Source organism: Callithrix jacchus, chromosome 3 (genome assembly GCF_049354715.1).
Source record: "Callithrix jacchus isolate 240 chromosome 3, calJac240_pri, whole genome shotgun sequence".
Classification (NCBI taxonomy): domain Eukaryota; kingdom Metazoa; phylum Chordata; class Mammalia; order Primates; family Cebidae; genus Callithrix; species Callithrix jacchus.
Window position 1 is genome coordinate 100,070,580 of NC_133504.1, and position 25,902 is coordinate 100,096,481.

Here is a 25,902-nt window from a genome sequence, read left to right on the forward strand (position 1 = left end):
AGCAGAAACTGACCCCTTCCTGACACCTTACACTAAAATTAACTCCAGATGGATTCAAGACTTAAACATAAGACCTGGCACCATAAAAACCCTAGAAGGAAATCTAGGCAATACCATCCAGGACATAGGAGTAGGCAAGGACTTCATGAACAAAACACCAAAAGCATTGGCAACAAAAGCCAAAATAGACAAATGGGACCTAATGAAACTCCACAGCTTCTGCACGGCAAAAGAAACAGTCACTAGAGTGGATCGGCAACCAACAGAATGGGAAAAAATTTTTGCAGTTTACCCATCTGACAAAGGGCTGATATCCAGAGTTTACAAAGAACTCAAATGGATTTACAGGAAAAAAACAAACAAGCCCATTCAAAAGTGGGCAAAGGATATGAACAGACACTTTACGAAAGAAGACATATATGAGGCCAACAATCATATGAAAAAATGCTCATCGTCACTGGTCATCAGAGAGATGCAAATCAAAACCACACTGAGGTACCATCTCACGCCAGTTAGAATGGCGATCATTAAAAATCTGGAGACAACAGATGCTGGAGAGGATGTGGAGAAAAAGGAACACTTTTACACTGTTGGTGGGAGTGTAAATTAGTTCAACCATTGTGGAAGACAGTGTGGCGATTCCTCAAGGCCTTAGAAATAGAAATTCCATTTGACCCAGCAATCCCATTACTGGGTATATATCCAAAAGACTATAAATCGTTCTACTATAAGGACACATGTACACGAATGTTCATTGCAGCACTGTTTACAATAGCAAAGACCTGGAATCAACCCAAATGCCCATTGATAATAGACTGGATTGGAAAAATGTGGCACATATACACCATGGAATATTATGCAGCAATCAGAAATGATGAGTTTTGTCGTTTGTAGGGATATGGATGAATCTGGAGACCGTCATCCTCAGCAAACTGACACAAGAACAGAAAATGAAACACCGCATATTCTCACTCATAGGCGGGTGATGAAAAATGAGAACACATGGACACAGAAAGGGGAATACTAAACACTGGGGTCTATTGGGGGGAAAAGGGGAGGGCCAGTGGGAGGGGGAGGTGGGGAGGGATAGCCTGGGGAGAAATGCCAAATGTGGGTGAAGGGGAGAAGGAAAGAAAAGCACACTGCCATGTGTGTTCCTATGCAACTGTCTTGCATGCTCTGCTCATGTACCCCAAAACCTAAAATCCAATAAAAAATTAAAAACAAAAAAAACAAAAAAAAAAAACATTGACACTGATATCGACACTGTTTGCCCCTAATACCCAACCATCAATGTTGTCATGGCTTGATGATCCAGGATCACCCAAAGCAGATGATCCTCAATCTGACATATCATCAGAAGGTCAATATAGCCTAATGCTACAGCACAATGACTATGTCATCCACCTCACTTCACCTCATCACCATGCCTATGTCTTTCACCTTACTTCATCTTATCACAATGCCTATGTCAGCCATTCACCTCATTTCATGTCATCTCATCACATTTTATCATCTCACATTATCACAAGAATTGTGAGTACAGTAGAGTAAGATATATTGAGAGAGAATGACCACATTCTTATAACTTTTATTACAGTATATTGCTATCATTGTTTTGTTATTGTTGTTAATCTCTTATTGTGCCTGATTTATAAGTTAAACTTTATCATAAGACTGTGTGTAAAAAAATAACATAGTATATACAGTGTTTGGTATCATCTATGATTTCAGACATCCACTAGGGGTCTTGGAACATATTCACCGCAGATGAATGCAGACTACTATATATTAAAGATTACATGTTATATAACACATATTGAAATATATTATAATATATTTTAGGAAAAATATATAAAGTATCAAATTCTTCCTTGCAAAATAATTTATTTCTCCTCACATAATAAAAAACACAAAATGTTTAGTGAAAATCTTCGACAATGTAGTACAAACCAGAAATGCAAATGTGCCTTTGGTCTCAGTCTGTCAGTTGTCTTTTAAAATCACTTGACTCTCATTAAGAGGATTCATCTATCATATTTCTCTAATTTCAGTGCCTCCTTACTTAATTTTATTGTTAATTCTCTCTCCTGAGGGAAAAGGCTGGAATCAATAATCACAGAATAATTGTCCTGAATATTACTTTTATTTTATAAGATGGAAATAAGCATAAAGCATCCACAATCATAGCTCATCATATGCAGTGGTTTCGATAGGATTCACTGTTACAGAAGGATATTTTTTACTCATGTAAATAGCTATTTATTTATATACACATAGCTCCTAGAAATAAGACATACTCCAAGTAAAATCTCCTTAATTGTCTGTTCTTTTGATTACTGGTCCTTTATACTCTCTCCAATCATTCTCTCGTCATATTCTAACGTGCACATAAAACAAAACCTGTCTTAGGAACACATGCTCCCACTTGCCTTTTCGACTTCTTGATATGGAGATTTATGCCTCTATGTTTTAGTTTCTGTATGTGTGTGTTTCTGTGGCATTTCTTCAGACTCTCTTTTTGGCTCTATAAGCTTGGTCTTTCTACTTGGTTTTGCTTGGGTCTCTGGTTTTTTGTCTTCCTTGAGATGATGGGTCAGAAACAACTAATTTTGTATCTCGAATCTTAGATTCAAATGCACAACTATGCTCTCTTCCTTATCCTAGCCCTCCCTCAGACATCTTAAACTCAAAATGTCCATAACTGATGGAACATTTTGAGTATGTGCCTCTCTGATTCTTCTCCCTCACTGTAATTTCTCTGTTGTAATGGTTGTAATATAGAAGAGGGAACCAAATATAATTGGGTAACCCAATGTTTCTGTCAATCCTATCCTCAACATTTTCCTCCAGCTGTAACAGAATAGCTTGATCAATATTCCTTCATTTCTTGTTTGGTTCACTTTTTTTCCAAAAAATGTAGAGAATGACTACAGTTATTTCAATTTCAAATTATTTAGCATGAACTCAGTTCTTTAATATATGAACATGCATTTTTTAAAAATTTATAAATGTTATTGTATTGTTATTTTAGAAAACTGAGCACTCTAGTTAGCCAATAAACAGGTGGATTTTAATAGCACTACCTGAATATCATGATGGTACATGTTTGCCTGAGTATTAAACAAAATGCTTCCAGATATGTAAGAGATTTACCAACCTTTGTTTTTCTCATACATATTTCATAGAAAAGTTGCAAGTAATTCAATTGTTTGACCACTGTACTATACTATTTTGAAGGCACTAAATGTTGATTGTATGTGATTTTTATTTTGGTTCTGTTGTAGTTTTTATGTCTGTGTGGAAAGAGAAGCCAGATGGTCAAGGGAGGAGAGTTTGTGTTTCCTAGTTATCTGTGAGAAACCTTAAAGTAGCCTGCCTAAATAGAACTGCTTTTCTCAGATATCTTTTTCTTAATTCCCCAGTCCACTGCATAGGCCAAATCACTATGAGGCTATTTGACACATGGAAGAATTTTCTCTGCCTAAGGGGAAGGAAACAGAATTCATTTGAACAGGGAGAGAGTTGATTTGCTGTTCTATATTGTTTATAGGGCATAGGAAAATATTTGATAGTCTATGGATTCTATTTACAATGACTGTCCAGAAAAGCTGCTTGGACTAGTTATTACCACTTTTAAGTACCTTTTCTTCTAAAAAGCAAAGATGCCAGATACAGAGCTTTAGATGCTAGTGCATGTAATACATTTAGGAATGTGAGAAAGAGAATAGTATAAAGCACAAAGGAGATGACTGATGCTTGTAGGTAGCTCCCATTTAGGTGACATCAATTATAGCAACCTATGCAACTAAGCTCATTTACAGATAGCACAGAAGGCCCTAGAGTTTTCCTTTCTCCTTGTAGTCAGGAAAGAAAAAAATGTACTTATTTTTGATTAACTAAAAAATTAAACAATCTTGGTTGGTCATAGATATGGATTTTTTAAAACCCAAAGAAATAACTTTCCATCGTTGCTTTCAAAGATTAATAAAATGTAATGCATGAGTTCATCACTGTCACAAAGTTTTGAAGAAACCATTACATTGGAAAGAAAAAGTTTGACAAATATTTTGTGTACTAACTAATCTATTAGAGTCTTATAAACTTGAATCTAACTATAAAAGTTTTTCTTTTAGTTTTTGTTGTTTAAGCAAGAAATTAATGATGGACTGTTAAGGTATAATTTAATCACTGGATTAATCTTTATGAGGATACATAGCAAAATCTTTAAACATGCTAATGCTGCTCTTTTTCCTATCAACTTATTCTCTTAGCGATAATATGATATTTATTCTCTACAGTCTATGTAGATTGCCACCTAAGTACCCTACCTAAAAGCAAATCCATTCCTTTGAGGTAGGTGGAGTCCTATCCCATCTTAAATAACAATGAAAAAGGCAAAAGCAGCTGCAATAACTCTATCAGCTATACTCTTACTTAAACGATGAGATAACTTATAGAATTCCTGGCAGTGTTTCTTGTTCTCTATCTAATTATTTTTCATTAGTCTACTCTGTATTTGCATTTATCTCCTGATCCAGTCAACAAAACAATCTAAACTTTTTAACCTATTTGCCTACTTTCTCATTATGATTTTTTTCTCCATTTCCATTTTGAGTATAATCAGTTAACAGACTGGTATCTTTTTAATAGGTTTTAAAAATCACTTTATTATTAATATGCCTTGTGGTTCATATAACATGAATACTGTATGAATGTAAAATGAATTCTTGAACTCATTATATATGTAATTTATTTTAAAGTTGAAAACTTCTTTTGGTGAATCATCATCTGGTTATTCTGTTTTACTCTTACCATTAGTATTGAATGATGATGCTTGGGATTTTTTTTTTCTGTATGAATAAAGGAAGAAGAGTATTTGATTATGGTAATATATGATTAAGAATTTATATACTTTTTATCCAATTTAAAATATTAAAATCATCAAAGTAAAATCATATACTTTTTTAAAATTTATTAAATGATAAACCTCTTTTATAATTGCCATGAAAATGAAAAATGGTCATTTTGTAAGGTTTTAAATATAATCAGATTTTAATTGTAATAATGTCAAAGTAATATCTGGTTAAGACTTCCCCAGAAAATGGGGTTAAATTCAGTGGCTTATAATTTTTGTGACCTTTTTCAGATACTGGAGATAACTTAGTCATTTTCCATTTCTCAGCTATAGTATTTCTTTTGAATGTTGCGAACTTTTTAAAAATGTCACTAAAATGTTAACTATTTTTTTTTTCTTCATACATTTGTCGGTTTTGACTATAGTAGCTTAGGTACTAAAAAGTCTATTGCAAATATCTTTAACAAACTAAAACTATTTCTCAACTTATAGGTAATCCTATTTCACACTTGAATGCATTATATATGGCATCAAATAATCTATGATCTAGTTTTCTGAAATTACATGGAGAAAGATCAAAAGTTTCTTTTTTAATATTCATTAATTTAACAACCTATTCAAGTAGTTCATTTTTTTGTCCTAACATTTCTGCTATGTTTATGTACATTTTGGAAGATTTTGTTAAACTGTGGGAGGTGTGAATAATGTAACCATAAACATGATAGAAGAAACTCACAAAAGAAAAATGTAATAGACTTATTCATCTAAAAAGTTAAAACTTTTATATGAAAAATAAACACTTAACATCTTCAGAAAGAAGTAGAAACATATTATTAGTAATTACCACAGATAAGCAACAAATGTTGATCAGTTTGTATGTCCCAAGCCTTTTAAGAACTGCTCTTTCCTATTAATGGAAAAGGTAGCTGAGCACCTAGCCCTATTCACAGAATTATTAAGAGGCAGTGCTTGATTCTAAATGTAGACAGTATAGTTCAAGAGAGTATATACTCATCTTAACCACATCACTAAGAGTTAAGTGATTAGGGGATAGCTAGATATTTGGAAAAAAAGTAATGCAGATGTATCCCAACTTCTATTAATTACACATTCAGAAAGGCTGTATAAATACAAAAATTTCAGTCTCAGACAAACAGGCTCTGTGGCCTTGGTGCTACAAGTTGAATGTGGCTAAATATTTTGAACAGGAGATTCAAATGATGGGCTTGCATGAATCATAGGTATGGATATAGTTTTTAAATTGCCTTTAGGTATAATACATAGATATAAAGGATTTATTAAAAACCCTGAAATCTTGAAGAAGCAAACTCAAAACTTCTCTGTAGAGCTGTTTTTGGTTGAACAAAGATTTCTTTTCTAAGCTCTGAAAATGAGTTAACAACAACAATAACCGACAAGTCACAAACCACTGTAAGGGAGAATAAATGCATGTAAACAACAGGAGAATTAACATATTCAAGAACATTACACTTAACCTTCTGTCTCTGTGGGTTTCTTATCTACAGATTTAACCAACCATGGATCAAAAATATTGGAGAAAAACACCAAAAAGTACAATTCAACAGAAAAAAGAGATACAAATAAAAATGTACAGTATAATGACTATATAGCATTTACATCATATTAGGTACTATAAGTAATCTAGAGATGATTTAAAGTATATGAGAGGAGTGCATATGATATATGCTAATATGATATCATTTTATATCAGGAACCTGAGCATCTGAAGTTTTTGGTATCCACTGGGGTTACTGAAACCAATCCCCCATGGATACAAGAGAAAACTGTACATGATAAAATAATCTGATAAGAGATTATAAAATACATGATTAATATGATTAAACAAATGATATAATAGAACACAGAATGAAAAATCTGGAAAGTATATATACACAAAGAACAGATACATTTTTCAGAGATCCAAATAGACTTCTGAATTCAGCTCTAATATATAAAGAGCTTGAAAGTCAGCACCTCTGTCTTTACACTAAGAAAAATCTGGACAAAATGAAAAACAATGACTTTCCTTGGACCCTCCTAAAAACTGAAGTTGCAGTAACAGCCATGACTTTGGCATCTGGACAGAGACAAATACAGAGTGATACAGCAAATGAGATTAGTAGTTGAAGTCATTGGAGCCATCAGCTGGGAGGAATAAGTGTAATGGTAATTTTGACAAATAGCCAGAGGATTGAAAACTAGCCTGGGAATTAGAAAGCTCCATGTCTGGAGCTTTAATTCTAAACCCAGATACTCATGTGCTTTCTCTCCAGTAGCTCACCAACAGCTTCTCCTTGTGAGAATCTGAAAACGTTCCTTCAAAGAACCATCAGGGAGAGAAGAGTAACCATTATGAAGTAAGACTGTAACCTTTTCCAAAATAAAGTTCTACTCTCCAGGGGAAAGAACTTAACCTAACACAGTTCTGAAACTATCCCAGCTGAAGAAGACAGGCACAGAAAAAATACATGACTTTTTTAAGTGTGCATGTGTTGAGTACTATAATTGAGTGGTCATATATATGATCTTTTATGACTGTTGATATATTCTTAGGCAAGAATACATTTAGATTTCTTGCAAATATTCTGTTAAATAATTCAGTTCACCCACTATTTATCCCCACTATTACATGGTGACATGTACCAGGCATGTATCAGTGACAGGGTAAATAAGCATGTAAAAACATAAGGAACATTTGGGAGGCCAAGGTGGGAGGATCACCTGAGTCAGGAGTTTGAGACTAGCCTGAGAAACCTTGTCTCTACTAAAAATACAAAAATTAGCCAGGCATGGTGCTGCGTGCCTGTAATCCTTGTTACTCAGGAGGCTGAGGCAGGAGAATCACTTAAACCCAGCAGGAAGAGGTTTCAGTGAGCCAAGATCATACCACTGAACTCCAGCCTGGGTGACAGAGCTAGCTGAATTGCTGGTGAAGAACAACAGGGACTGGAATAGAATTAATTCCAGAATGAACAGTGGCACCACTACTTTGGAAGATAGTTTAGCATCTTCCAAAGGATTCCTTCATCTCTAGATCACTTAGAATACCTAATACAATGTAAATTCTATAAAATAGTTGTTATACTGTATACTTTTATTTGTATCCTTTTTTACTGTTGTGTTGCCTTTTTATGTTTTTCTCCAAAATATCTCACAAACTTTGTACAAAGTTTCTTACAGAGTTAAATGTAGCTTTACCATACAATCACATACAATGATTGTGTTCTTAGGTATTTACCCAACTGACTAGAAAACTCATGTCCATATGAAAACCCTCATTCAAATATTTACAACAGCTTTATGCAAAATTGCCAAAGACTTGAAGAAACCAAGTTGTTGTTCAGTAGGTAAATGGAAAATCAAATTTGGTACATCTATGTAATGGAATATTATTCAGCAATAGAAAGGAGTGCAGTATAAAGCCACACAAAGACCTGATCTACTAAATGTAATATGGTATGAAGATGAGATCTCACAGTGGAAAAAGAACATTAGATGAATACTAAGGAAATTTGAAAAAAACATATGGAGTAAGTAAGCAGCCAATAAAAATGGACTAAGACTTGAACAGGCGCATTCAAAAAAAAAGAGGATATGGAAATGGCAAGTTAACAGATAAAAAAGTTCTCAACTTCATTATAAGTGATAAACAGATTTAAACTACAGTGTTTGTGTTAGTCAGTTTGGACTGCTGTAACAGAATACCATAGACTGGGTGGCTTAGAAACAACAGAATTCTTTTTCTCCCACAGTTTTGGAGGCTGGAAATCTGAAATCATCATGCCAGCATGGTTAGGGACTGCTGACTTTCCTTATATAATGAAAAGAAAGCTAGCTAGCTCTCTGGCCTCTTCATATAAGGGCACAGATCTCATTGTTGAGGGCTCTACCTTCATGATCTAATTACTTCCCAAAGTCACCACCTCCTAATATCACATTGCAAGAGGTAGGATCTCAATATATGAATTTTGGGTGAAGCACAATCATTCTCCCTATAGCAGTGTTATACTACTTTATTCCTGTTAGCATGGCTAAAATGCAGAGAGAGAGAGAGACTGACAGAGACAGAGAGAGAGAGGGAGAGAGAGAGAGAGAGGGAGAGAGAGAGAGAGAGAGAGAAAGAGAGAGTGACAGAGACAACCAAATGTTGGAAAAGATGTGGAGAAAAATGAAACTCTCATTTGCTTTACTGGGTAGATTCTGTAAAACTAAATGTATAAATAGTTTATGACCCAACAGTTACTCTTTTGGGCAAATAACCAAATGGACTGTGTATATATGCGTACCAAAAGGCACATTCAATGGTAGATAGAAGCACTATTTTTAATAGCTAGAATTGGAAACAACCCAGAAATGGTCATCAGAAATAGAGTGGGTAAAATACATTGTGGTGTGTTTATAAAATGGAATGCAGAGGAGAACTGAGCAGGAATATTATATACATCCACATGGATCCATATTACAAGCATAATTTTGAATGAATGAAACCAGACTTAAAAGGAAATTCTCTATGTGATTCCATTTATCTGAAGTTCAATATTAGGCAATGGTCATCTAGTAATAGTGTTAGAAGTCAAGATTCTTGTGAGGCTCAGGAATAGATAAGGGGAGTTTTGACTGGGTGGGGGAACATAAGAACATTTTGTTTTTGATTGGGTTTTGGTTATACAGCAGTGTTCAATTTTTGATAATTTATTAAATTATATTTACTTATGTAATTTTCTATATGTATGTTATGCTTTTAATAAATATTTACTTGAAGAAATACATGAAGAATAATTTAAGAAGGTAAAACAGCAGTTCCAAGAAAAAGAGAAAAGAAAATGGAAAAGAGATACACAAAATATTCTTAGCTGAGATTGTCCAGAAATAAGTGGAGATCTAAAGTATTCAGAATTACAAAAAAAGAAAAAGAAAAATAATTCAAGTGTCTGTCAAGAATAGATCTAAGTACTGAAGAACCAATAGACAAAAACAGCTTCCAGGACGTTATATAAGAAGCAAAGCAAAATACAAAATAAAATATATCATATGCATATTAGTAATAGAACAAAATAAACCAGAGAAGGAAGCAATCACAGGTTTGAGGAACAATGTTGAAATCTGAAATGGGGTTTTTGGAGAAAGCCCTACTGAGTATAAGTGGACATAATTTAGGGGTGCAGTTGCAGGAAATTGGGTGGATGTAGTGGCAGGGGTTGATGGCAGAGAATAAAGTGGAACTTCCTTCTATAAGCACTGTAGCTAATTCTATATAGTTAAACCGTAATTCAGTTACTAGTTACCTGATTGTGAGGTGAATGCTCTGGTGTCAAATAAAGACTCTGCAGAGGTTTGGTAAGTATAGCATAATGTTTCTTCTACCAGCATTCTCTAATTATTGGAAAGAGTGAAATACCAAAGAAATATAACAAGACTGACAGAGCAAACAGAACATGCTTCTCTCTAGTACTTGTAGATAGAGTTTATGCAAATAAACTCAGTGATTAGAAGGACCCAATCAACACAGTAACACAGATTTTTACTAAACTCTAAGTGAAAAATAAATCTAAAGCCATCTAAAGTAGAAACTGACATTGTTAAAAAGAGGCATCCTTTCAATTGTATGATACTGAATTAAGTAGAGGACTTCTGCTTCTAGGGAAGACGAATTGTAACGAAAATATTAGCTAAAGAGAAGTTGAACACTTTAATTTCTAGAAAAGGGACTTCATGTTTTGAGTTTAAATTGTGTTTAAACATTCATTTAGAAAAATTCAAATGTTAAAACATTAATTGTTAATATATTGTATCATTTGCACTCTTCCTCTCTGCCTCTTTATGTGGGTGTCTCTTCCTCTCCCTCACACACTCTCTCACACACTGATACACAATATTTATACATTATTATTATCATTGAAGAATATTTTCTTGGGAAACTATATAGTATATAACCGTTTGAATCTACTAGATATAATAATCTTTCAAATACTTTAGCATGTATCTCCTAACAATGAACACAATGTAACCACAAAACAATGGTCAAATTCAGTAAATTTTTTATTGTTACAATATTATCTATAATATAGTCTTTATTTTAGTTTTGCTAATTGCCCTGAAAATATTCTACACCCAGAATCATCCAATGAATTTAGTTATCATGTTCCTTTAATATCCTTTAATCTAGAACAATTCCTCAGTCTATCTTTGTCCTTTAGGAGCATCAACCTTTTTGAAGCTATTTGGTATGATTAGTTTCAGTATTTGTTGATTCTCTCTCCTAACGTGTGTGTATAATCAGAACTGCAAACGTTAGCTGTTCATTATCCTCTCATCCTTCTTTCACAGGGAACAATGTAATGATTTAAAAAAAAAATTTCCATTGTGCTTTGAAAAGGCATTAATCACTCCAGGGGAAAAATATGTGTAGTTGCTATTCTATAAAGCATATGAATTTAAAAACTTTAATAACTTCTTTTGACTGAAACGTTTTAAGCAATGTGTTTTACTGCACAAAATGAATATATACTATATATTTATAATTTCAGTGAAAGTTATAAAAAAAGGAAAATTAGAATATATTCATTTTGCCTTTCATTTCACTGTGAATTCGAAAAGAAAATGTATAGCTTTTAACATTGTCCTGAGTTTACCTCAATTATAATTCATATTTCAAACTCATTCATCATAATTTCAATGAAATGATGTGTGAATTGTTCTTTAGTGTATATTAATTTTAAACGAATTTTGCAAACCAAAGAACACAGAATATAAAAATTCTAAGTGGACATTGGGCTACTCTTTGTTGCAGACAAGTACTTTCAGACACTTTTGTATTCTGAAAGCTGCAATCTGAACATGGTTTCAATGCAGGTCAAATACACTTAGGACCGTCTTGTATTCATTCTTATTTTCAGGTGAAAAATGCTTTGAATACAAAATAACTGTTTTCAACTCTCTAGTAAGAATGTCAGTCTTTTTACTTCTCCCACTTGCACATGCTTTAAGAGAAAGTGTTAATTAGAAAATGTTTTTGCATAGTTGTGAACTTCTGAGTATGTGCTGTCATCCATATCATTTTATTTTTCTCACCTAATAGTGCAGTGAGTATTAAAGTTTAGTTTTTTCATCATTGGCAGCTCTTCATCATGGTTATTTAAACCATTAAATTTTACTCTAGGTTTTTGTTAACATCACTCATTCCTCAAATGCTCTGCAGCTTAAAATTTCATGTTTAAGTTCCAGATTTTTAGTCTTTTCCTAACCCAAGCTATCTTTTCACATAGTTATCATTCTACTTCACATATTATTTGTAGCGATGTTGCTTTTAACCCTTTATTTTATGTTGCAAACTGTTAAAAGACAAGCTTAGGCACATTAAAATGTTAAAGAGTTTTTTTTTTCTTTGTTTGTTTTGAGCAAACAGTGATTCACGAATTGGGCTGCACCAGACTGGAAGTGGTTCAGAACTTCATCTAGGGAATGTGAGGTGAAAACTTATATAAAGTGTTCATGGAAGCAAGACAATGAAAATATTTGATTGGCTAAAGGGATGAGTTCCTAGTTAAATGTTAGCTGGTGGCCTATGACTAGTTGTTTCAGTCTTGTTTGTTTACACTGAGTTGTGTTTGGTTTGATTACACAGTAACAGAAGGCACTGGAGCTGTCTCAGCCTAATGGTCTCCTAATTATTTTTAAGTTTTGGCAAGTGTGAACAAGATGCCTGTAAGCATTCATGTGCAGGTATTTGAGTAGACATAAGTGTTCATTTTATCTGGTTAAAATAACAAAAAGTGTGATCACAAGATCATATGGGAATAATATGTTTAGCTTTGTTAAAATACTGCCAAAATACTTTCCAAAGTGGCTGTGCAATTTTGTATTCCCACCAGCAATGGACAAGGGTACTTTTGCTTCACATTCTCTTCAGTATTTGGTATTGCTAATGTTTTGCATTTTGATCATTCTTATAGGTAAGTAGTGGTATCCCATTGTTGTTTTCATTTGCAATTCCCTAGTGACATATGATATGGATCATCTTTTCACATGCTTATTTTCCATTATATAATCTTCCTTGGCAAGTATCTATTCAGGTATTTTACCCATCTTTTATTTTCTTATTGTTGAGTTTTAAGAACTCTTCATATTTTTGTATAACATTTCTTTATCAGTGATATGGTTTGGCTCTGTGTTCCTACCCAAATTTCATGAATTATGCTCTTCTACATTGGAGGAGGGGCTTAGTGCTTGGTGCTAGGAGGGAGGTAATTGGATCATAGGGGCACATTGCCCCCTTGCTGTTCTCGTGATATAAGCGAATTCTCCCAAGATCAGGTTTTTCAAAAGTGTGTGGCACTTCCCCTTCCCTCTAACTCTTGCTCTCGCTCTCTCCTCGCCACCTCTTGGCCATGTGAAAATACGCTTGCTTCCCCTTTGCTTTCTGCCATGATTGTATGTTTCCTGAGGCCTCCCAGCGATGCTTCCTGTGCAGCCTGTGGAACACTGAGCCAATTAAACCTCTTTTCTTTGTAAGTTACCCAGTCTCGGTTAGTTTTTTATAGCAATGTGAGATAATATAATCAAATATCTTTTACAAATATTTTCTTGGAGTCTGTAGCTATTCTTCTCATTTTTTTGACAGTATCTTTTGAAAAACAAAAGTTTTTAATTTTAGTGAAATACAGTTTGTTTTTTTTATGGACCATGCCTTTGATATTGTTGTATGTAAAATGTTGGCACAGGAAACATTCCCTTGTTCCCCTCTCAAGATGTGCACTGGGGGAATGGCTCACTTTTTCAGTGCCCCACTGCTCTAACCTGTAGGAGGAGAATGTAGATGGGCAGGCTGTGGGGCTCCAATAGTATGGCTCCATTAGTATGGCAGTGTCTAAGGGTGAATGCCTAAAACTCCTGAAGCCTCAGTGGGCATGTGTTGCAGTGGACTCTTTCAGTTTAGCCATCTATAAGTGGCTTGTATTTATAAGCTCAGTTAGACCTTCTGCTCATCATGAAGACAGAGGCCTAACCCGGGCTTCTTACCTTGATGTACTGGAAGAATTGGATTACACATGAGCTTGGAGAGTGAATGTAAGGCTGTATTGAGTGAAAGTAGCTCTTAGCAGAGGAAAGGAACCAGAAGGGGATGGAGTGGGGAGGTGGTTACCTCCTGGAGTAAGACTGCTCAGAAACTGGGCTCTCCTTTGACCACCCCAGCAAAACTCCACATTGTTCCACTGGTCAATGGCCTGCCAGCATCTGCTATTGTCTGCTGGTGTGTCCTTCTGCCTATGTGTTCCTCTTGATGTCCAACCGCTTGTGTGTCCTCTGGTTAGGGTCTTGGGGTTTTAATAGGCATGGGATAGGGATGGGTGGGACAAGGTAGTCTTGGGAAATGCAATATTTGGGCACAAAAACAAATGCCTGTTCTTACCCAGGTCTGTGGGCACAGGCCTCTGGGTGGAGCCCTCACTATGGGCCCTGTCTTTCTCTCCAGCAATTTCCTGTCCCACTGCTGTATCAATGTCATTGCCAAACACAAGGTCATCTAGAATTTCTTTTGTGTTATCTCATAGGAGTTTTCTAGTTTTCCATTTTACACTGAGATCTTTGATCTGTTTTGAGCTAATTTTTGTGAAGGTTGTAAGACCTGTATCTAGACTTTTTTTCTATCAATCTGTTTGTTTCTTTTTTTAGCCAATAACACATTGTCTTGATAAATGTAGCTTTATCATGAGACTTGAAGTGCTGTAGTAAGCATATTTTTGATAGTAAACAGTAGGCATGTTTTAGAATCAAATATACCAGCTTTATTTAATGTTTGTTGCAACATTCTATTTTTTCTATATTAGGAATAATTTCTAAAACATTGTCAGAAATTCTTTCTAGAAATTTTGAAAGACTTTACTGGCTTTCTTATTATATAAAACAATAACATAAATATGATCTCTGATACTTCTTTGTATATAATCAGGACCTATTCCTAAAACAAACCCTAGGCATGATATTCATTTTTATTTGTTTTTAGTTATTCTAATATTCCAGATTGTTTTAACATTTAAACATTTAACTTTGCATAGGCCTATAATATGAAGATATACTATATATTCATTTTTACAAATACAAAACTGCTTATTCCAGTACTGGCAACTTTTGAACCCTTTTTCTGTTTACCGAAATGCCAGCTTATACATTAAATGCCTATTCTAAGCCTGGAGAGCTTCCTTTTTATTAAATACATATATTTACATATTTCATTCATAAATATTATATATTGATATTGCTTTATAATGTGTGGTACTATCTCAGTTTTCTAACCCTTTCTAAGAACAATCTTCAGTCCCAGTCTCCTTCAGATCTAGGAGCCTTTGGAGAAGTGTTGAGAGAATGTCTACAGGGAATAGTATCGGAAGAAGTTCATTTCTTTCCTCTGCTCTACATAAAGCCTGATACCTCCACCCCTCTTCTGCTTCTCTAGCTCCCAAAGACGTCCTAGTGTCTCCTCTTGGTCTGATTCCTATGTATGAAACAAAGTTGACTATACTTACTTCTAAGTTTGTGCTGAGCATGGTGCCAGGACTGAAACCTGGGACCTCTCAATAGTAGTCAGACTCCAGTATATTATTCTCAATGATACCACACTAATTCTTCATTTCAAGAATGGCAAACTTTTAACTTCCTGAAATCAACATTTTTTTCTTAGAAGTTGTTTGGGGATAGGATACAAGGCCTGAATTCACATTCTTACCCTCCCTTTAGTCCACTGCTGTTCCTATTATGTCAAGCAGTAATTCTTTGAAAATTTCAACAGATCAGTATCCTATTGTTGCAGGATCTTTGGGGTCTTGCTTTTCTGGCCTGAAACCTCTGGCCAGTGTTGACTTTGCCTGAGTTTTATTCAGACCCACTGGGCTCGTTCTGCTCACTCAGCCTGGCAAGCTGTGCTCAGCTCACACTACTGGCCTGTATCCCATGCCTGCCAAGGAAGAGTCAGGTGTGGAGCAGCAAAGGGTGTGTGAGTAAGTGTAGGGTCCAGATATTGTGCAGTCAGACATGCTGGCTGCTATAGCAGGATGGGTAGCTCCACCATTATTTTAGTAGTTAGATAAGTACATATAGGATAGTTAATATTTATGCAATAAAAACATTAATATAAAATATAATAAGTGATTTTCCAAAAAAGCAATAATCTGTTACCAATTTTGTAATAAACTTTAATGGCCTTTCATTAATTTGTCATCACTGAAATCCTTAACATGGCCTACTAGGTCTTTGGCACCATCCCTCTTCATGCCTACCTTGTTCTGTGCCACTCCATGCTTATTAGCTTTCTTTGAGTTAATAAAACATGCTACAGGATTTTTGCCTGTATTGATCTCTGAGTCTGGAGTACCTCGCCTGACCCTGTTCCCCACTGTTGCCTGATGAAATCCTATCTTTACTTCAGATTTCTGTTCAGTTGTCACTTCCTTAATAAAGATTCTGATCTTTACTTGGTCCATTTTTATTTTGTCTCCATGTACCTCTTTTTAGAAGTTCTTATCAATTTTTTATTTTATATTTATTTTATGATTATCTCATTATTGGTAATAGATTTTGTGAGACCTGGGATTATGTATTTTTGGCTGACAATTTTATTGTTAGATCCTAGTATGGTGCCTGATATATACATCCACTTGATGTTCACTCATGGAATAAATAAAAGAAGAGAGAATAATGGAAGTTGCCCAGTTTTCCTTCTATAAATCATGAAATATTTCGGATTATGACTAAAGCGTGGGGATAGTTCTATGAATGTTGATTTTCCCTTTTGTATTATTTTTCTAAGTGATTGGATTTATATGAATATTTCTCTTTAGTTCAATAGTTATTCAAAAGGCTCTTTTTAGATTTTTGTTTTTTTCTTTTTTTGAGATGGAGTTTCACTCGTTACCCAGGCTGGAGTGCAATGGCATAATATCGGCTCACCGCAACCTCCGCCTCCTGGGTTCAGGCAATTCTCCTGCTTCAGCCTCTCCTGCCTCAGTGAGTAGCTGGGACTACAGGCGTGCGCCACCATGCCCAGCTAATGTTTGTATTTTTAGTAGAGATGGGATTTCACCATGCTGACCAGGATGGTCTCGATCTCTTGACCTCGCGATCCACCTGACTTGGCCTCCCAATGTGCTGGGATTATAGGCGTAAGCCATCACGCCCGACCTTATGTTTTTTAATGATTTAGGGATTACCCCACAAACTTTATTTAGTTCCAATTTTGTATGTTTTTCTGAAATGTATTTTTGTTAATATTATAAATAAATATTGATGACTCTTTACAATTTATCTTCAAATTAATGTTATTTTTCTTTTAGCTACATTGTTTGCATTGGAATTGTGTAGATATGTTTCTGTTTGTACAAGCTTTTAAAAGAAGGGATCTGCAAAATTGAAACTTCCCAACAGTAGGACCTGTGGATGGCCCTGGCTCTGCTCTCTCAGTTTATCATGGAAATAATAACATTCTTAATTTTATCCTAATGATATGCTAAAATATTTTACATAAATGAACTTTTCATGTCTTTACAGAGTGCTGGACTGAGGGAAAATTCTAACTGTCCTATTTGCCACTTCTCTCATTATAAGAATGAAAGTTTATTTTTAACTAAGTTGATGCAAATATTTCCATATTGGGAGACATTACACAAGAAGATGATGTTGATGAGGATGATAATAGTAATAGACACATATGGTTTTGATATGCCAGGCTTGATATGCTTTATACATTATTAACAAATTTAATCCTCATAAAAATGTCATAAGATAGGTATTATTTTAGCATCTTCACTTTCCAAATGTAAAAACCAATGCACCTAGTAGGGTATGGTGGAGCACATCTGTAGTTCCAGCTACTTGGGTGGCAGAGTTGGGAGGATCACTTGAGCCTGGGAGGGTGAGGCTGCAGTGAGCTGAGATTGGGCCAGTGTTCTCCAGCCAGGGCAATAAAGTGAGACCCTGTCTCAAGAAAAATAACAATGACTAGAAAGCCACAGAACAGAGATGTTGAGTAAGTTGCTTGAGAACACACAGAAAGCAGATGGCAAGAGTGGGGTTTCAACCAATGAAAAGTCCAGGCTTTTAACCACTAAGCTATATTGCCTTTCAAGATAAAAGACTACTTTCCATACTTTAACTCAATTATTATAACCCCCAAACCTATATAGAGTAGATTGCTTTGACTCCATTTGAAAAGTGAGGAAACCTAAGCTCATAAAGGGGAGGTAACATTTCCAAGCCATGACATTGAAAATGTCAGAGTCCAAATTTCTACTGAGATATATGAGTTATCTTTCTACAGGAAACTGACTTTAAACCTCTAACTCTCTATTACATAAAGATAGGTAATGAAAAACTATAAATCTAAGAATGCAGTATTCTCAACTTGTACTTACTAACAATGCATCTCAATTTCCAACTTTCAAATATATCCTATTATATGATGTTCTTGTGGAGGGTAGATTGAAAAAAAGAGGATCATTGATATAGCTATGTTAGGACTAATACCTATCATGTAGGAAGCACTCAAAAAATATTGATTGAATGATTATTCCATTAACTTCATTCTTCAATCAGCTTCTTTTTGCAAGAAATTTTGTGGACATTCCTCACAGCAATTGAAATTAGAGTTTGTTGTTTGTTATGGTTTTAAAAGTTCTTTCAAATTTTGTTCTTTCTTGATGTTTTCATTGGCATGTTGAATGGTAAATGTAAATTGACTTTATCTTGTTACTGCATGTTCATAGCAAAAGAGGCAGATAATATGCATTTAACAAATATTGTTGAAGGAATCATGCTGAGACAAGACACATCTGGAAAGTCAATATCTGCTTTCATTGGAAGCAAAATTTATTTTGGGAATAAAAATTATTTGATATTAATACATGCAAAAATATACATATTTCTTTTTTAAAAAGACATTTTAGGTTTCACCAAAGGTTTTTGCCTCTACCAAATATATATGACTTTTAGAAGAGTATCAAACATGCATTAAATTCACGATTTGTAACTTTTATATATTTTATTTTATTTTTTGCTTTTTCATATTTTAAATTATATTTATATATGTTAGCCCTAGGAATCCAAACATTTAAAATATCAATAAATGGTGTTGGTTAGATAGTTTATGTTAATGAGTTCATTATTGATTAATATAAAATAATGTTTCAAAGTTTATGAATGATACAATTAAAATGTACTATTCTTTTTTTTTTTTTTTAATATCCACAGCTCAGTCCATTTTTAAGGCATACAGTTCTGAAGAGAACATTTAATGTAACTCTGCCAAATTCTTTCTTGATTGATAAAGAAACCACTCCTACTCAAGAACAAAAATCCAAACAAAAACTCCGAGGTGGCAAAATGGTGAGTGTATCAGTTTGTTCTCACAGTGATATAAAGAAATTCACAAGACTGGGTAATTTATAAAGAAAGAGGTTTAACTGACTCAGTTTCACATGGCTGGGGAGGTCTCAGGAAATTTAAAATCATGGTAGAAGGCAAATGAGAAGCAAGTACCTTCTTCACAGGGTGGTATGAAAGAAAGAGGGAAGAGGAACTGCCAAACACTTATAAAACCATCGTATTTCATGAGAACTCAGTCACAATGAAGAGAACAGCATGGGGTAAACTGCACCCATCATCCAGTCACCTCCCACCAGGTCATTCCCTTGACACATAGGGATTACAATTCGAGATGAGATTTGGGTGGGAACACAGAGTCACACCATATCAGTGAGTATATCTGTCCTCCGTGAGTTATATGGTTACTACATTTTTACAATCCGGAAATTAATTGTCACATACAATCTTTTGGTCAGAAAATATTTTTCTTTCCTGTAAACAGTATATTTGTATCCCTCTTCTAGAAATTGGTTGCATTTATGGCCCCAAGGTGTAATTATTAGATTATAGTAGAAGGCAATCTGCATTCTTCTAGAAATAAGTGCTAATCTGGTCAAGAATAGCCAGTACATGATCTTTCCATTTTTATAAAGTTTGTTTTTCATTTACCTTTAATACCAAGATAAAATAGTTACCTTAATCAGGTGAGTTGCTTTTTAATTAACCTATTTTTTTAATACAAATTTATTTTTATAAATTTTTTAAAAATTTTTATTGCATTTTAGGTTTTGGGGTACATGTGCAGAACATGCAAGACAGTTGCATAGGTACACACATGGCAGTGTGTTTTGCTTCCTTTCTCCCCTTCACCCACATTTGGCATTTCTCCCCAGGCTATCCCTCCCGAGCTCCCTCCCCCCCCCGCTAGCCCTCCCCTTTTCCCCCCTATAGACCCCAGCATTTAGTACTCCCCTCCCTGTGTCCATGTGTTCTCATTTTTCATCACCCGCCTATGAGTGAGAATATGCGGTATTTCATTTTCTGTTCTTGTGTCAGTTTGCTGAGAATGATGTTTTCCAGTTTCATCCATGTCCCTACAAATGACACGAACTCATCATTTCTGATTGCTGCATAATATTCCATGGTGTATATGTGTCACATTTTCCTAGTCCAGCCTATCATCAGTGGGCATTTGGGTTGGTTCCAGGTCTTTGCTATTGTATTTTTATAAATTTTTATAATGTTATGCTTTAGTCAGTTGTTGTAGGATTACATCTGATTTTAGCATGTAAACGTTTTGATCAAATTGCATTATCAAGCAGGTTTGAATTAAAAGTCAATTTGCTTATATAAAGAGTTAATATATATTGAACTATGGGTTATACAGTGAATGAATAATAAGGACTGTAACAGTGGCTTAGACTTTGAGGTTTTTGTAAGATGAGACTGGATTTGAAAAATTGGATGTTATTATTTCCCAGAAAAAAATTTCTTTTCTTTTCAGTACCCACACCATTAAATGGCTTTGTATTTCAGGAGGAAACTACTAAGATCATTTTAATTACTGGAGAACTAAATTCTAAACAGAAAATTATTTGTTAAAGTAATAAACTATAAAGTTTAATATCTGATATATCATTAAACTGCTTATCAGAGTAGTAGATCAATTGATATAGATACCATCTATATGAATAGACTATTGCTGTTCATGATGGTGGCCACTAGCCACACGTGACTATTTGGCACTTGAAATGTGGCTATTCCAAACTGCAATGTGCTGTAAGTCTAAAATGAATACCAGATTTTGAAGACAGTTTTATTAAAAAGGTAGAAAATATATCATTAATAATATTTTGTATTTATTACATGTTAAAATGATAATATTTAAGGTTTACTGGGTTAAATAAAATATGCCATTAAGATTATTTTCATCTGTTTGCTTTTTATGTGGTCATTAGAAAAATAAAACTACTTTTATGGCTCAAATTATATTTCTATTAGAGAGTGCTGGTGTAGAACATTCATCATTTAGGATTATTAATTCATCAGTAGATTGTGTAGAAAAGCAATTTGTACAATAATGTCTTAATTTTAATTTCATCTCACAAATTATACTTTTGCTTCTATTATATATCTTGTTATGGTGGAGAGAAATGGTCCATTGACTTAACTTATAATCTTTATTAGTTATCAATATGTAGTACATTCTTTACAATGCAAAGATTTTTAAACGATTTCATATTATTTAAAACCTTATTATTGTTACCATTTTCAATTCTGTATCTATTGACCCCACAAGAGATTATTGTCATCATTACTTAAGATATTTTTATTTTGATTTACCCTCATATTTAACTATTTCATTGTTCTTTTTTTTTCTTCTTTCATTTCTGTGCTTCTCTTTGGATCATTAGTCTTCTGTCTAATGAACTCCTTTTAACATGTATGTTTGCACAGGTTTGCTGTTGTTGAGTTTTCTCAGTTGTTTGTTTGAAAACATCTTTATTTCATTTTCTTTTTTGAAGAAGGTTTTTGCTGAATATACCAGATTGGCATATTTTTTTTGGGTATTTAAAAAATGTCCTTCTATTGTCTTCTACCCTCCATAGTTTCTAATAAAGTATCTTTCCTTTGAAAATAATGTCTTTTATTTATCTGACTGCTTTTACGACTTTTCTTTTAGCATTTAAAAAAGGTCAGTTTTACTCTAATGTTCTTAGATTTTCCTATCTCCTGCCCCAATCCTCCTTGGTGTTTGTTAATGCTCTAGATTGTGTAAGTTGATATCTTTCTATTGGCTGTGAAAGTTTCTCATTTATTATCTTTTCAAATATTGCTTCTATAACATCTCTCTTCTCTTATTATACAAATGCAATTACAGATATTAAATTGTGTCTCGTGTCTTGTATGCTCTTTTGTATATTATAGATTCTCTTTTATTTTTGAACTTCAATTTGTATATTTTACAATAATCTCTCCTTAGTTCAAAAATCCTCTCTTTAGCAGTTTGTGGTTAAACACATCTATTGAATTTTAAATTTAAATGTTAACATTTTCAATTCTATAATTTACATATGGTTATTATTTATAAATTCTTGTTACATACTGAGATTCTTGATCTTGCCAACAATTTTATTAAGCATTTTATTCTTTATTATTTAAAAATCTATGATAGATAACTGCAACTCAGATTCACCTTTGGATATGCTTATATTATTCTTTAGTTTTCTGTTTTTTTATTCTATCTCCTGACATGCCTAATAAGTTTTATCAAATATAGAATATTGCTCATGACAAATTATAGACATAATTTGATGTTTTGTCTCATATTTTCTTTTTTTCAGGGAGGATTTCCTTTAGCTTTTTCTCAGGTACCTTAAATATGGGGACACCTGTTTTTCCAATATGGGCTTGGGTTTGACCAGAGCTGGTTTCGCATTTTTGTTAAGAATTTATATAATTCTTATTACCCATATTTTTGGAGTATAACCTTCTGTGCTTCTATTAATAATAGGAAGTCAGTGATATTAACTAGAGTCCCTTCTCCAATTTTTTTCTTCTTTCATCCTGGGAAACTGCCAACTACCCAATTTTGCTGTGCATATCTTTAGCTGCTACTCTTGACTCCATATAATAGGCTGATAGCCCTATACAAGATAAAATTTAGCAAATGTCTTAAGGAGAAACATGACGCAATGCCAGACTTCTCTCATTCTTCTTCATTTTTTTTTTTGTAATTTAATTTCTTGACATCCTGCTTTCTTAAACCACAAGTTTTATCTTTAGAGATCCTGAGAGATCCCGGTAAGGCCAAAGTCTTAGCTTAAGTTTCTATATGCTTTATGCTTTATGGCTGTCTTCTTGGTCATTTGGCCTTGTGCTATTTATTTATTTATTTATTTAAATTTTTTATTGTATTTTAGGTTTTGGGGTACATGTGCAGAACATGCAAGACAGTTGCATAGGTACACACATGGCAGTGTGTTTTGCTTCCTTTCTCCCCTTCACCCACATTTGGCATTTCTCCCCAGGCTATCCCTCCCCAGCTCCCACCACCGCTGGCCCTCCCCTTTTCCCCCCTATAGACCCCAGTGTTTAGTACTCCCCTCCCTGTGTCCACGTGTTCTCATTTTTCGTCACCCACCTATGAGTGAGAATATGCGGTATTTCATTTTCAGTTCTTGTGTCAGAAACCAAAAGATTCCTCCAAGGGAAAAGTAAGGCTCACCTCAGTGTTACACCTGCCTCACTTTTCTCACCAAATTCCTCGCCCTTTAAAACCTGGTTGTCTGTGTAGTTTTCCATTCAGGTAAATAAATTTAAACAGAAATAAATTCTATAGATTTTCTTTGTTGCATATTCTGCAATAAGTTATTCTTTGCCATATCTGAAATTCTTTACCAATTTGTCAAGCTCCTTTCATCTCTCAATTTATGAAATCTTATGTCTTCAATTAATAGTTACAATTAAAAAAGAATATCTCCTAGATGATATATCTTGCCATGTAACTATTTACTCATAATTACATAAAAAGCATTCACTCTTTTACAGAAAATATATTTATTTATTAAACTTACTTGCAGATTTATTTTTTGAGGATTGCCATTGTCACGTTAGAAACCAAGAATATGTTATGGTTATATGTTTAATTATTTAACTATTTTTATATGGTGTCACACAAAAATAAGCCCTTAGAAATGCTTTAGTATTCCAGGCATGCTCACTCACATTCCAAGCCCTCTGTTAAACAAGCCTTCAGCAGACAAAGCTAGATTAGCCCACTGTCTAACTTTACCATTACAGATGGACAAAAAGACCCAATTCTATCTTTTTGGTTTCTACACTCTCCTATTATTACCACTGAAGACCCTCAAAAAGCTACCAGAGTTGCATTCAGAATTATTCTGCATTTCAGGAAATATAATGTCATTTGGAGTCTCCCTACTTTAATTAACTTTAATTAAAAATAATTTTATTCTACAATTAGAGAGAAGTTTAATGCTTGGCTAAGCTACTACACCAACTCTAAAGAAAATGAGTGAGTTAACATGTTCAAATAGCTGTTATCAGCTCTAATTATGTTTGCATGGAGGAAGAACAAGCTAGATAATAGAAAAGTCTTGGATAATTGAAAATGGGGAAAGAGTAACCATCTGAATAAAAAGAAAGCATGTCTTGTAGTAAAAGTGATATCGCCAGAAAAAATTCTCTGCAATTCACAGGTTTGCCTTGGGTCAAGCCATATTTTCTTCAACTGTTCCTGGTCATAATAGAAATCAACATAAAATATTTCATCATAGGTAGTTTCAATACATGAAGCTTGGTGAAAAAAGGTATTTCTGCTAAGGTAATATTTAGTAGAGCCTCTAATGTGTTACAAGTTTATTTTATAACTAAATTTGTTATAAAAGATTTTTATTCCCAAAATACTTGTCAGTTGAGAAAATAGTGTATTAAATTATACTGTGAAAGTTTTAACAACTCATTTGATTTCAACTTATTTTGGCTCTGTCAGTAACATTTTATCTTATTAGACTCTCTGTTATCATGATGTAATGGCTAAACAATTGGAGAGTCCATACTTCTGTACATGCTTTTATATAGTCAGATATCCAGCAGAGTCAAAAGGACAATACAAAAGGCCAGAATTATGACATAATATGAACTACTTTATACCAATGAGATTTAATTTGGTTTGAAAAAAAGAGCATTTTGTGAAATTTTATATCTTTTATTACAAGTAATGTAACTAAAGAAGCCATATGAAAGAGTATTTTGACATAGGTGGAGAAGTACAATAGAGATACCACTTACTGAAATAGCTTTTCTTTTCTCACAGATATATCCCAAAGGTAATATCTATTAATGTAAAGGTAAGCTGACTGTTTTCTCACAAAGAGGTACTTCCATTTTGATGATGTCCTCCATCAGCTGCTCAAAGGAACGTAATTGCTCTTCTAACATCTAGAAGTAGAAAAATCCATTCTTATAAAAAAATTTGTTTTCTTCTTAAATTTTTTCTTATTACGAAAGCAGTATATATATTCCTTGCATTCTTTTTAAGAATATAATACTGATGCTTCTATATAAAATATAATGCTGAATAAAGACATCTGATGAAAAGCTTTTCTTTTTTACTTTAGAGTCGCATTCTCTGACAAGAGAATGCAATTACTTTCCAAATATTAGGCATGCTGAAACAAAGTGAATGATGTTATTATGCAGATGTGTTATTCTCTTGACTTGTTTTTTTACTCTTCATTTTTCTGAAATGCTAAAAGTAGAGAGTAAAAATCATAAAAGGAATATTCAGTATGTTTTGCTTTATATATCTTTTATGTGCAAATAGGAAAGCAAACAAAGAAATGATTAAATTGTGACAATAAACTGAATTATCTTCAATAGCCTACATCTTTGAGGAAGATGGGTAAATTTAAATATCATGTTCCAAAACTTTTGGCATTTATGCTCTGCTTCTAACATGGTCTTGTAAAACAAAGCAGCTGGAGATAACGATTTATTAATAGAATTTAATATTTCTAGGGGAGCACATGCTCTTTGAAACTTTAAAACAAAAGCTATGGAAACTTCATTGATGGAAGTGGCTTTATGCAAACAATCAAAATTAACATAATTCGAAAAGATTCAAGTACTCCTGAAATTTTCAATGT

At 33.8% G+C, this 25,902-nt stretch overlaps 1 protein-coding gene across 3 annotated transcripts in view; it reads left to right on the top strand.

Annotated features, from left to right (window-relative positions):
* The window catches only part of STPG2 (sperm tail PG-rich repeat containing 2), a 667,306-nt gene extending 642,100 nt beyond the window's left edge, over window positions 1-25,206 (top strand). For 2 of the 3 annotated variants that reach the window (XM_054253130.2, XM_035293288.3), the window contains 2 exons: window positions 19,118-19,252; window positions 25,071-25,203. In XM_054253130.2, the coding sequence (XP_054109105.1) occupies window positions 19,118-19,252; window positions 25,071-25,097 (162 nt within the window). In that variant the 3' untranslated portion in view covers window positions 25,098-25,203. Of the gene's footprint in view, window positions 1-19,117; window positions 19,253-25,070 lie in introns of all 3 variants that reach the window. The other variant, XM_054253131.2, reaches the window with a different exon arrangement.
* Window positions 25,207-25,902: the final 696 nt, after the last annotated feature.